At 56.1% G+C, this 12,746-nt stretch overlaps 2 protein-coding genes across 2 annotated transcripts; both read left to right on the plus strand.

Annotated features, from left to right (window-relative positions):
* The first annotated feature begins 2,530 nt into the window (after positions 1–2,530).
* ATP6V1F (ATPase H+ transporting V1 subunit F) lies at positions 2,531–4,748 on the plus strand. The gene is made up of 2 exons (XM_069462236.1): positions 2,531–2,741; positions 4,262–4,748. Exons 1-2 carry the CDS (start codon positions 2,584–2,586, stop codon positions 4,461–4,463), a joined length of 360 nt encoding a protein of 119 aa, XP_069318337.1. The 5' UTR covers positions 2,531–2,583; the 3' UTR covers positions 4,464–4,748.
* Positions 4,749–5,305: 557 nt separating this feature from the next.
* SPMIP1 (sperm microtubule inner protein 1) lies at positions 5,306–7,092 on the plus strand. The gene is made up of 2 exons (XM_069461869.1): positions 5,306–5,726; positions 6,983–7,092. Exons 1-2 carry the CDS (start codon positions 5,306–5,308, stop codon positions 7,090–7,092), a joined length of 531 nt encoding a protein of 176 aa, XP_069317970.1.
* Positions 7,093–12,746: the final 5,654 nt, after the last annotated feature.

Here is a 12,746-nt window from a genome sequence, read left to right on the forward strand (position 1 = left end):
TATATGGACACCTAAAAATCTATATAGAAAAAAAAAAAAAAATTAGCCGGGCATAGTGGCGCATGCCTGTAGTCCCAGCTACTCGGGAGGCTGAGGCAGTAGGATCGCTTAAGCCGAGGAGTCTGAGGTTGCTGTGAGCTAAGCTGACGCCACGGCACTCACTCTAGCCTGGGCAACAAAGTGAGACTCTGTCTCAAAAAAAAAAAAAAAAAAAAAAAAAAAAATTGTAAAAATCGATTTCAGGAGATAAAAATTAGTAAGTTTGGCTGGGTTCCCTTTTCTCCACCACCCCCACCTGGCGCCTACCTGCCAGCAGTAAAACTCGCTGAACCGCTTCTTAAAGGGACCGCAGCACTTGCAGCCTAGAGACTAGATTTTACTCAAGGATTTCCCAGAACAAATTAAACCTCCTTCAACCTTTTAAATTATCCTCTCACTGCTTCCACCACTACAGCTAACCTTCTGGAAATCCCATCTGAGAATCATCTCTCAGGACTCAAATCTGCAGGCCCTCCAGAACCTGCTTCCACCCATGGCGAGCTCCCTGAAAGTCCAACCCATCATGTATATCAGGCTCTGATAACATGCTGTGGTATATGTAACTCCTTATTGTGCTTTGCCTCCTCTTTATACTTTTTCGTGTCACTCTATAAACGCCTCCAAAGGCCAAGTTACATACCAGGCCAGTCAGTCCTTTGCCTACGCTGGAAACCCTAATAATAACCACCTTACTTTCCATCCCCCCACTATGGGCCACTCTATGACATCTCTGCCTGCAGTCCAAGAAACCTCTCTACCTTTTCAAATTATGAGCTCTCCTCACCATGCATGATCTTAAACTCATCTAAGGCCGTTAGTGGCTCTACTTTCAACTCTCATTTTCAAACCCTGCATTCTCCACTATCTAGTAAAATTCAGGCTCTGACAATTTCTCTCCAGTAAAACCCCATCCTGCCTCTATTCTAACTTCAGGACCGTCCGTTTTCAACCCCCTCCCCTTTTAATAAATGAACGCCATAAGAAGATCTCTACGTCCCTCCTCAGCTCGAAGAAGCTACAGAAGAAAGATCTCTGCCCGTTTTGCCAACTTCTGAGTTCATTTTACATAATAATTTAACAACAAAAAGGGGGTCTTGTTAGGGCTGCCTTGAATCTCCCAATTTTCTCATGACAGCTAAAAATCAATTCTGAACTCTCCTTACTCTTTCCTATCTCTTTCCCAAACTAGCAGGCAACCTGCTAGGACTCTGTTTGCACAAACACCTAAAAGAGCCCAGAAAAGGAATGTAAATCTTTCTCTTTACGTTTCCCCAGCTCACAGCTTTTAGAATTTGTTTTACAGCCTCAAGGTGTTCCAGAAAAGCTCTTGGACAGACTGCAGGGGGATGAATTCCAGGCCTTTGTTTCCTGCCTAAAACCAAATCTCAAGGGCAAAGATCACACACATCCCCTGCAATGGGCCAGACTGCATTTCAAAGATGACCAAATCTCCAGGAACAGAAAAACAAGCATTCAGAAAGGCAACCACGCCCACTTCTCAATCTTTCTAATTTTTACCCTATTCCCACACCTTACCCTTTTCATATATATACACAAATATATACATAAAATAAAAAGTGTGGAATGTTAGATTTGTTCCAGGTGGGAACCCGAAAAGTATGTACAGGACAGAATGTGGTTAATGCAAAACTTAGGCTTGTAAAACAATAGCCGCAGGGGTCTGAGGAGTCCCCAGACTTCGTAGATCTAACAGACAGCTGCAGCCAGCATTCTTTTCCCCTCCCTCCCTGATAGAGACCAAGGCTATCCCTCCCTACCTCTCCTGATAAGGACAACGCCGGGGCGGAAGGATGGATGTGACTGGGGCAAAGGGGTTGTAGGAGTTGGTTGTTTGAAGAATTTACTACAAACAGCTGTTCTGCCCACCGTTCTCTGCCGCACGGGAACTGCATGTAGCAGGAAGCAATTCTTCACCTGCCAGTTTGGCCTAGAAGCAAAGAACTGAACAGGGCAGGTGGGAGGGAGTCGGCTATCCCCGTTTATAAAAACCCTCACCAAACCCCCTTCTGTGCTGACTCTTTTCGGACTCAGCCCACTCGCACCCAGATGAATAAACCAGCCTGTTGCTCCCACATAGCCTGTGTGTGAAATCTGTCCTTTGGGTCATTCACCCTTTCAGTGTCATAGTTACATACATACACATACAGTACAGACCCGGACCTTGCCTTTGGGAGCAGGAACTGCGTCTTTTCTTCTCTGGGGCCTCCGCGTCCAGCAGCACTAGGTTCAAAACGTTTGTTGAAGGAATAAACCAACCATGAAATGAATGAACAAACGAACGCCCGGAAGACGACACGGTGCCGCACAGCCTTCTGGGAATCGCAGCTCCTGGTTCCGGCCTCTCTTTATGGCGCAGGCGTATTCAGATTAACGCCCCCTCGCTGTTAATGCGCATGTCCCGGGAGGCAGTGGGATAACTGCGCATGCTCAAAAGGTGGGGGCGGGGTCGACTAGGTGACGCGCTACGGGGCGGGGCTTTGCTGACTTCGTGGATTCAGGGGTGCTTTGTGCCTGGCTGCGGGAATGGCGGGGAGGGGGAAGCTAATCGCGGTGATCGGAGACGAGGACACGGTGACTGGTTTCCTGCTGGGCGGCATAGGGGAGCTTAACAAGAACCGCCACCCTAATTTCCTGGTGGTGGAGAAGGATACAACCATCAATGAAATCGAAGACACTTTCCGGTACGAAAGCCCGGGAGGCCTGGACTGGCCCTTCTGCTGCCTGGTGGGAGCGCGGGGAGAGGGCGGAGGCGGCCTTTGGACCGAGGTGACAGACGCCGACGGGGGGGCTGGGGGCGGTCCTGGAAGTCAGCCTGCCCTTCCGGAACAGAGGCCCCACGTTCCCTTTTGGGGTTTGGTGGGCCCAGGGCTGTGTCAGGTTCACGAGCTCCCCCCTCACATGATCGTGTGTCAGTAAAGAAGGGGAACAGAGCTCGTGACGAGCGTCACCCCTCAGCCCAACCTGTCTCTGCCCATAGCTGGACGCCTAGAGTGCCCAGTCCTCGACGTTGGCCAGCCTCTGTGCCTCTTCAGGGGTTCAGAGCTCTTTTGCCAGGTGCGCCCTAAGGGAACCGCACACTCGATTAGCGCCAGTCGGCTCGGGCTTTCTTGTATTGTTATCTCCTTTAGAGGCTCACAACTGTCCTGTAAGGTAGAGGTTATTTTTCCCACTCACAGGCGAGAAAACTAAATCTCAGAGAGGTTAAGGCACGTACCCAAAGTCACACCATTCGGGAGAGGCAGAGCTAGGATTAGAACTCAGTCCCAACCCTTTCTGCCTCTCTTAAACCAGGTGCACACTCTGCTTGTGCTGCTCTCCTCAGCCCGCCTTGAAATTTCCTTTTCAGCACTGTAGGCAAAACATCAGCACTGTGTCTGGCCTTCTGCTAAGACCTGGCACTTCAAATCGTTACTTTCTGCCCTGGGTCAAGGGTTACAGCTCCAAAATGTGAGTGCAGGCATGCCTGTAACGCAGAAGGTGTCCCGGTGGCTGGAATTGAGTATGCCAACCTTCTATTCTTTCCTTAACCTCTTCTGTAGGGCCCCTGTGCCAAGTCTCAGGAATAAAATACTCTCACTTGTTTCCCCCTAAACAGCCCAGCCCAGAGCTGCCGGCTGAAACTAGTTCCTGCTGCCTGGGGTATGAGAGGCCCTGACCTGGGAGGCTGTTATCTGCTGATCTCTAAGGTGTCTGGTAAAGTGACCCAGGTTGTCGTGGGAGAAAGACAAATTTTACTTCAAAAATTTTACAGTTTTCCAATCAAACGGGACCTCAGAGATTATCGAGTGTAGCCTACCCTAGTGCCTGGCATGGGGTAGGTGCTTAGTAAATAGTTTTTTTTGTGTGTTTTTTTTTTTTGTTTTTTACTGTGTTGCCCAGGCTGGAGTACAGTGGCTATTAACAGGTACAATTATAGCACACTGTGGCCTGGAACTCCTGGCCTCAAGCAATCCTCCAGCCTCAGCCTCCCAAGTAGCTAGGACTACACCTGGCTCAGTAAATAGATTTTTTTTGATTTGGGTTTTTTTTGAGACAGAGTCTCACTCTGTTGCCCTGGCTCGAGTGCAGTAGTGTGAACATAGCTCACTGCAACCTTGAACTCCTGGGCTCAGGTGATCCTCCGGCCTCAGCCTCCCAAGTAGCTGAGACTTCAGGAGTGAACTGGATGTGCCCTGGACTCCCCTCTCCTCTCTCCCCACAGGCAATTTCTAAACCGGGATGACATCGGCATCATCCTCATCAACCAGTACATCGCAGAGATGGTACGACACGCCCTCGACGCCCACCAGCGCTCCATTCCAGCCGTCCTGGAGATCCCATCCAAGGAGCACCCCTATGATGCCGCCAAGGACTCCATCCTGCGCAGGGCCAGGGGCATGTTCACTGCTGAAGACCTGCGCTAGGGGACTCCCCACAGCCCTTCAGCCCCTCCGTCATTTCCAGGCTTCTCCTAGGCTTGCCGTCAGCCCTCCTTTAAGTTTTGAGCTTCTGATTTCCAGTTCCCTGCCCCTTCCCACTCCATTGAGAGGCCAGGTGAGGCACTTCTAGGTTGCTGGGGCTCTGCCATTAAAATCAAGGCTGATGAGGGAACAGGAAGCCTGACCATCTCTCTCCACTACCTCTTCCCTGTGCTGTTACACAGTGTCATTGTCAATGTTAAATTAAAGTAATATTCTTTCTTTTCTCCAAACTGAGACTGGCTGCTGGGAAGGACTTGTGTGGGATGAGGCTGTTGGGGGAGATTAGATTGGCAAGGATGGAAAAGGTTCTGCCAAAGACCCCGGCTTAGAGAGTTGGACCAGGAAGATTGTGCCAGGAGACCATAACTCAGGGACTGTTCCTGTGGATCAAAGAAGACTAGCTCTGCAGTGGAGGGATGGGAGGAAGCTTGAGTCCAGCCCCCGGGGTCCCCCACCTCAGTCTGCATTGGGCTTGGATGGGGCCTGACCCAAGGGACAGAAGCAGGAAGCACAGGAAACCTGAAAGGTACTAGATCCACCCTGGGTCCTGCAAGAGGTTTGGGGGCCAGGCTCTTAGCCAGTGGGCCCTGGCCCCAGGCTGCCTCAGGAAGTGAGGCACGTGAGGTCTGCTAAGGGCATGGCAAGTAGAACCTGGCCCTGTGTGAGGTGAGGCTTGGTTGCCAGGTGACTGTCCCAGGGCAGCCACCCCACTGTCTGAAGCACTCTGCTCGCTGTGCTGAGCCCTCAGCTGCAGCCACCCGGGTACCACTCCTTCCCTTGCCACCATGTTGAGGCAGCTCAACATGGACACACTGCGGCAAAACTTCTGGAAGGAGGAATATCTGAGGGAGAAGATGGTGCGCTGTGAATGGCACCGCAAGCATGGGTCGATGGTGAAGGCCAAGCAGAAGGCTAAGGCTGCAGCCCGCCTGCCCCTCAAGCTGCCCACCCTGTACCCCAAAGCCCCACGCTCACCCCCACCTGCCCCCCAAGCAGTCCCTTCCAAGGCCCCCAGCCCTGTCCCGGAGGCTCCTTTTCAGTCAGAAATGTACCCAGTCCTGCCTGCTACCCGGGCCCTGCTGTATGAAGGCATCTCCCACGACCTCCAGGGGCGCTACCACTACCTTAACACCCGAAAACTGGACATGCCGGAGACGCGCTACCTCTTCCCCATCACCACCAACTTCACATATGGCTGGCAGCTAGGTGAGCCCCAACTCCTGGAAATTGGCCTCCTCACAAACAGAGTGGAGGGCCCAGACCATAAGCATAAGATCAAGGAAATGTCTGAGAGACGGACAAGTTCCATGGAACTAGAGAGTGACAATGGGCGGGGAGGCTGGGGCATGTGCTTCTTTAGGTTGGGTTGTCAGGAAAGGCCTTTCTAAGCACCTAAAGGCTGAGCCAAGTGACAAGAAGGAGGAGTCTGGATTTTATTCCGTGCCAAGGAAGACAGTGGAGGGTTGTAAGCAGCTTTTAAGAGTGACAATGATTTACTTTTTTAAAAAGTCACCCTGACTGTCCTGTAAGCAATGGCTTTTTCAGGGTAGACTAGGGTAGGACAGGGCCGGAGGGTGCGTGTAGACAGGTCCACATTGGCTGTGTTAAGCTTGAGGTGCCGAAAGGCAGCTGTAAGTTCGGCCCTCAGGAGCAGGTCAGCGCTGAAGGTGCACATTAGCATATGGGTGCTATTTAAAGGCCTGAGATTGGGCCAGGTCACCTGGGGAGCTCAAGTTGCTGGCAAATGTCAGGAGAGGAGGCAGGCAGGGGATGGTGCTGGTGGGAAGGCTGTCCATCTGGCTGAGTCCAGGCCCTCAGCAGGGAGGGAGAGGAGCCTCGGCAGTGGAGTAGTTAGAGATGAAGAGCAGATGTGTGGAAAAGGAATATGCCAGCAAGTGTTGCCGGCTTGCTAGGCCATGCTGCATGTCCCTTTGCTATGTGTGCTCGTGAATTTCCAGTGAACTCCAGCTGCTTGAGTGCCTGTGTGGAAAAGGTGGATAGTTGGGGGGTGGGGTCAAGATTTTGCCCCCAAAATTCCCTCATTTCCCCAGGGACCCTGAGGGAGAAGTCAGGGGAGCACCTTTCTAGCAAAAGCAGGAGGCAAGCCCCAGAAGGGCAGCAGAAGATAGAAGGAAGTCCCATCTCTCCTGTGTGTTCCTGTGACAAGCAGGGCTGGGTGTCCCCACACCGCCTGGTAGAGGATCCTGAAGCTAGGGGTGATGAGTAATGGTGGCAGACAGCTGACTGTCATTCTGCTGTCACTGCTGTGGCCAGGCATCCAGCCAACTGCCTGTATTCTCCCACAGCCCTCATGCCTCAGAAGTGCTTTCTATTTCTTCCTACAAAGTGGTTACAACACGGGCAGATTCCTAGGGCTATGCAGACACACGGGGCTCCCATGCTCTGTTCTCTGTGTGCCCCTTCCCCAGGAGCCCATTCCTGGCCTCTGACATCTTTTCCAGGTCCCCCAGTGAAGCAAGAACTGGTCTCCTGCAAGATGTGCCGCATTGACTCGTTCTTCCGCAAGAACGGGGCCTTTGCACTGCTTGACCCCCGGGACCTGGCCCTCTGACCTTGGCCCAGGTGGTGGGCTTGGGAGAGGAAGGAGAAATAACAGGACTCCTGTTGGGGCAAAGCTGCTGTGTGTGTCTGTGCTTCTCTGCTCTCCCAGGCCCTGGGGCTGCGTTCAGGCCTTTCTGAAACTACCTCTGACCCACAGGTTGCCCTCTTGCTTTTTCCTTAACCCTGGTCTCCTTTGAGGGCCCAGCAGTGATCCGAGGGGGGCAAGCGCTACCTTCTAGACGCAGGCTCCTCAGCGCCAGGGGACCACAGTAGCTCCTGGAAGTTCTGGGTGTTCCTGGGGAGAGAGTGGCCTGTCATCCCAGATGCCAGGGACAGGGGGCCCCTCCCATCACCCACCCTCTCCCAGCCGCCCCTCACCTGGCCCTGAGGGCTTGCAGCCGCCCGGTCCTTTCCCGGTGCACCTGTTCCAGCTGCTCCCGCAGGGCGCGCCGCCGCCCGGCCGCGTCCTCCTGCGGTGCCCAGCGCTGAGCGCCTCCACCCGGCCCGGCACCCGCCCTCCCGCGTCCGCCTGGGAGTCACTGCGCGAGCGCGTCGCGCGCGCTTCAAAGGGACCCAGGCAGGGTCCTGGGGACCCCACCGCCTTCTCCTGGGGGCCTTGCCTGTGGCGGGAGCTGAGCAGGGCTGGGCGGGAGCCCCAGGGGGTGGACCCGGCAGTGGCGGTTCCTGGCGATGCCGAGGCGTTCCAGCACCTAAGGAGGCGGCAGTCAGCCCCCGGCCGCCCCTCGGCGCCCTGCCCGCCGCAGGCAGGCCCCAGCCCCAGCCCCGGCCCATCCAGGCTCAGGGACGCACCCGGAGCCGCTGCTGCTCGCGGTCCCGCCGCCGCCGCCGCCTGGCCGCGCCGTGCAGCTCCAGCAGCCGCTGCAGAGCCTCCTGCTGAGCCGCGCTCGCGCCCGCGGGTGCCGGCCACGCGGCCTTCGAGGACTCGGGTCCCTCTGGGCCGCCCCTCCGCTCCCCGAGGGTGCCGGGAAGCATCGCCTCGCCCACCTGCTGCCCCGCCGGGCCCTCGTCCCCCCCGGGGCCCTGCAGTGGGTGCGGCTCGCGGGCCAGCCTTGGGAGAGCCGCAGGGAGCGCCTGCTGCCCGTAGTCCCCCGGGCGTAGTGCCTGGGGCATCACGGAGCCAGGACCTAGGAGCCGCCGCCCAGCCGGGGGCCTGGGGCCCGGAAGAGCAGCCCACGCCCCCTCCTGGGCGCCCCCCGGCTTTACCGAATCTCGTCTCTGGCCCTCGGTCTTGCCCTGCATCAGGCGGGTGCTTCTTCCTCCGGGGCCTGGGCTGTTCCTTTCCCCAGCCTGCGGGATCTCTTCTCCCAGGGACCCGCTGAAGTCCCTCCGATGGCCCGGGGGGCCACCTTCCTCCAGGGGCTGTACAGTCGCCTCTCCCTGAGCCACCTCCCAGGCTTGCAGGATCCTGCCTTCTGCAGCAGACCGGAGGATTTGCATTCCCTGACTCTGAGGACTCACCTTTCTCTGGCACTTAGGCCTGTTTTCTCTTTGACTTGGAGCAGCCCCTTTATCCTCACCCTGGGCTGCGTCCGGGCTCTGACCATCAGGGTCTGCTCCTCCCTGACTCTGAGGAGCGTCCCTCCCTGGCAGTTTGTGAAGTTTCACTCTCTCCTGGCCCAGGCTTGAGCCCAGCCCCTCAGGGGGATCTTGGGGTGCTGGCAGGTCCCAGGAAGGCAGGCCAGAGGGTGCTGGGGCTCCTGGAGTAAGCTCTCTCCCCTGTGGACTCCCAGACAGCAGTTGATGGGGCCTCTGGGTCGCAGGCTCCGTGTGGCTCCCCTCTTCCCTCTGGGCCAGGGAAGGAAGAGCACTTTGGGCCCAGGCTTGTGAGGGAATACTCACCAGGGCCACTTCTCCTGGGGAACCTGTAGACCCCAGTGGCTGGCCCTTGCCCAATTCCTGAATTTGTTAAGCCCATTGTGTGTGGTGTGGAAGGTGCTTCCCCCCCCACCCCCCGCCGGGGAAGGCAGCCCCACCTCACCCAGCAGCCTTCTCCCAGACAGCCCACCCCTGCCACCTCCAACTTGAGAGGGCCCTTGCCAGGACCTTGAACTCTGAGCTTCTTGGCTCCCCAAAGCTCCTGCTGGTAATGGGGCTCAGCTCTTTCGAGGAACCTGAGGGAGAAAGACGAGTGTTGGGAGCCCTCTGCTCAGGCCCCAGCCCTCATACACGTCCCACCTGAACGGGAGCCAAGAAGCCTACGGTGTCCCCAGGGCATGGCTGGGGGTGCCCTGAGGGCGCTGTTTAAACTTCAAGGCTGTCAGGGTTCATCATTCCACCTTTGCTGGCACAGCTGGCCTGCTTGTCAGGTGTGCCTGCCAACAGCGGACTGCATCTCCTACACGCCCAGCCAAGGCAGACACCCAGAGGGACCTGCACAGCCTCTTCCTTAAGACCCACAGGAGGCCTGGGAGTGGGATGGGCCCATGTATGGGGCTCATAAGTCCCTCAGCGTAGGGACACCCCCACTTTGTCCTGGTGTGCCCATCAGGCCACAAGAAGAAACCCACTGTATGTGCCTTACTTTTTACTGTTATTAAGGAAAATCTTCCTTAGCCTTTTCTTTGTTTCTAACAGCAAAATCAAATGAAATTCAGGAGATAAAATTTTAGGCCAGAGCCTGGCCTAAAAACTGCAAGTCTTCATAATTAACAAAAGAAATCTAAAAAAAGAGCTGATGTGTTGCTGCTCCCCTGCAGCTGTGGAGGAAGGAGAGTTGTTCTGCATCCATAAAACTGGTTAAAAGGAACTGATTTCATAAGGTCTTAAATTGAGAACTTTCACAAGAATACTGCATCTTGTTCTTTTGTACAATATACAGATGTGTGAATATTCATAACAGTGACCAAGTGGGTATGCTCTCTGAACATAAATCTGTTTTTTGAAGAGTTTTTTGAACGAAGGAGTCTTCTAGGACTCCCAGGCCTTTAGAAGTGATTGCCATGAACTGTGAAAACAGCCTCCAATCCCCTCCTTCTGTAATTCTGATCTGTTGTCTTACTAGAGAATGTACTTTTCTGGTAATAATGTTATAATTGATATCTCTGTCTTCTCAAGAGATGAAATACTTGTAAAAACTTCTCTGTCAATCAGAAATTAATCATCGGCACTTTCCTCTTCTCTCACGTACACTATGGAACAATTAAAAGCTTCTGGCTTTGCAAGATCTATTAGTTAACAAATAATTTGAGAGTCTGTTTCATTTAGTGAACAGGCCCAAGGCTCACAGCATCCATCCCACTGAATTAAAATTGCCTGTTGATGGTCATGTTTTCTCACCAGGCTGTGACCAGAAGGCAGGGACCGGGTCTCTCTTGCCCTCTGTGTATCCCCAGTGCCTGGCTCAAGGGTGGTAATTGGTGGCCTGGAGTTGCCAGTGATGGTCATTCCTGGAATCTCTCCCCTGAGCCCCAGTTGAGTGTCCTGCTGGACATAGTACCAGAGACAGCTGGGACCAACTAGGTGGAATTGGCACACAGAATACAACCTGCTTGCCATCTCCAGGTGCCCCTGGAACGCAATAAAAAAGTGTGAGATGAAGAATGAGTTAAGGTCTGAAGTCCTTGGACTTGAGGTGAGGACTTCCTGTCTCATCCCAATGTGGTCTGGCTGCCCCAGTGCCAGGGGCTCCCTGCTTTCCTGGCTGCCCCTCCTGTCCCGTCCCATCAACCAACATACCAGGTATGGGCTCTGCAGGCCTGCCAGGGCTCCCCCAGCTTTGGTCCACATCACTCTTGGCTTCACCCAGATCCGGGATTGACGACGGGTCCACCTCCTGCCCTCTGCGGGAGTTCAAGGGCTGCCTCAGCTGCACCTCTAGTGGCCCAGGGCTCTGGAGGGGGGCGGGCACCCACCTGCCAGTCTCCCTAGCACCCCAGCCTGCTGAGCCTTGCCCACCCCACTGCCCAAGCTCTAAGTCCCTGGTGGCCGCCTCCAGCCCCTGCCCCCATCACTGGATCCTGGGAGCCGGAATTCAGGGGTCTGCCTTTCCAGGGGCTCTGAGGCAACCATGGGCACAACTGACAGCCTAGGAGGAGCCAGAGGCATGAGGAGGGGGCACCAGACAGGACTTCAGAAGGCGATGGGAAAAGGCCTCAACTCTTGGCCACTTTGGCCACACAGAGGGATGGCAGGACTCCCTGGAAGAAAGACTCACCCCTCCGGGAGCTCATGGTTCTGGCTCAGGGAGTCCTCGGCCTGGGGTGAAGGGTGCAGCCTGGAATTCTGGAAGGGTTGGGGGTGCCCAAGTCCACAGGGCACCATCGCCCAGTGTGGTCACGGCCTCTAAGAAGGCCCCCAGTCAGCCATGCCTCCTGGTATTCGTGCCCTCGTATGACCCCTTCCCTCCACGTGAAGGAGCTTGGAAACAGCTCCCTCCTGCCCGGTGGAGCCATCAGGTAAGACAGCAGTTCTGCCCGAGGATGTTGGCTGGTCCCTGCCTTCATGGTGGCCATGAATGCCCCCTTCTGCTACAGCTGGGGATGCCGTGGCCCAGAGAGGGCTACTAACCTGCCCAACGTGACTCTGGCAGTTGGGGCAGAGCCAGGACTGGGACACACATTCCCAGTTCCCAGCTCTGCTCGGGGCCCAGTCACCACACAGCATCTCCCTCCCTGGCATAGGTGCCCCTGCCCTCTGGGGCCCTGCCAGGCCTCTCTCCTCCCATGCTGCAGCCACCCCGAAAGGCTTCCAGGTGTCGCCACACGGTTGATTTGAGCAAGACAGTTGTTAACTGTGGAATGATGAGAACAGTCTGCCCAGAATGGGCATGCACGGTGTCCAGCCCTTTACTGGGATGAGTTCACTGGTCCTCCCAGCAGTCCTTAGGGAAAAATCTGTTATCGTCCGCAATTTATAGCTGAGGAAAGGGAGGCTCACAGTTCACAGGGAGCATCAGAGCAGGGAGTTGACCTGTCTATCTCCAAGGCCCCTGCTCCTCGCTCCTCCCACCTGCCCTCACCCCTGCAGGGCCCCAGTGTCCTACCCCCGCCTGCTGTGCCCCTGCTCAGCCACTCACCAGCTGCTCTGAGTCCCCAACCCTGCTACTCCACGCACGGGCACAGCGCGCCTGGCCCCGCAGACGGCAGAACTGGGCCCGAGGTGTGGGCCAGAAGAGGTGCAGCCCCGCCCCCGTCAGCAGCTCCAAGTCCCACAGGAGCTGCAGGAAGATGGGGCGTCAGGGCATGAGGCGACACCCACCCTGGCCTCTGCCGCATCCCCTGGCCAGCCCCTACCTGCTCCTGGGCCTGCTGGCTCCGCTCCATCTCCAGCAACACGGTGGGCAGCTCCAGCCCCGAGGGGCAGCCCCCAGCCTCTTGCACCTGGGGGCCGAGGTGGAGTCAGGCCCTCGCCTGCTGTCCCCTCCCCTTCCGAGAAAGTGCCCCTCGCTCACCTTCCAAAGTGCAGCCCAGAGCTGGCCCAGGCCTGCAGGGCGCCGGAAGAGGTGCTGGCAGAGAGCCAAGGCCTGCCTGGGGTTGCAAGGGAGCCCCAAGCCCCCAGGCATGGCTGCCTGCGCCATGGGGGCCTGGAGGGAGGTGGAGGACGCAGAGCCCAAGACCAGGTGGAGGAGGTTGAAGGCTCTGATCTCACTAATGCAGCGCCTGACACCCGAGCCTGGGCCTGGGCTGCAGCCAAGCCTGACTCCGG

Source organism: Eulemur rufifrons, chromosome 29 (assembly GCF_041146395.1).
Source record: "Eulemur rufifrons isolate Redbay chromosome 29, OSU_ERuf_1, whole genome shotgun sequence".
In the NCBI taxonomy this organism is placed as follows: Eukaryota; Metazoa; Chordata; class Mammalia; order Primates; family Lemuridae; genus Eulemur; species Eulemur rufifrons.

What these genes read in the sequence shown, in the direction of transcription:
- ATP6V1F (XM_069462236.1), top strand. Translation starts at nt 2,584, where the DNA reads ATGGCGGGGAGGGGGAAGCTAATCGCGGTGATCGGAGACGAGGACACG. An exon ending in GAAATCGAAGACACTTTCCG is followed by an intron (nt 2,742 to 4,261) that starts GTACGAAAGCCC and finishes CTCTCCCCACAG; the next exon opens with GCAATTTCTAAACCGGGATG.
- SPMIP1 (XM_069461869.1), top strand. Translation starts at nt 5,306, where the DNA reads ATGTTGAGGCAGCTCAACATGGACACACTGCGGCAAAACTTCTGGAAG. An exon ending in CACATATGGCTGGCAGCTAG is followed by an intron (nt 5,727 to 6,982) that starts GTGAGCCCCAAC and finishes CATCTTTTCCAG; the next exon opens with GTCCCCCAGTGAAGCAAGAA.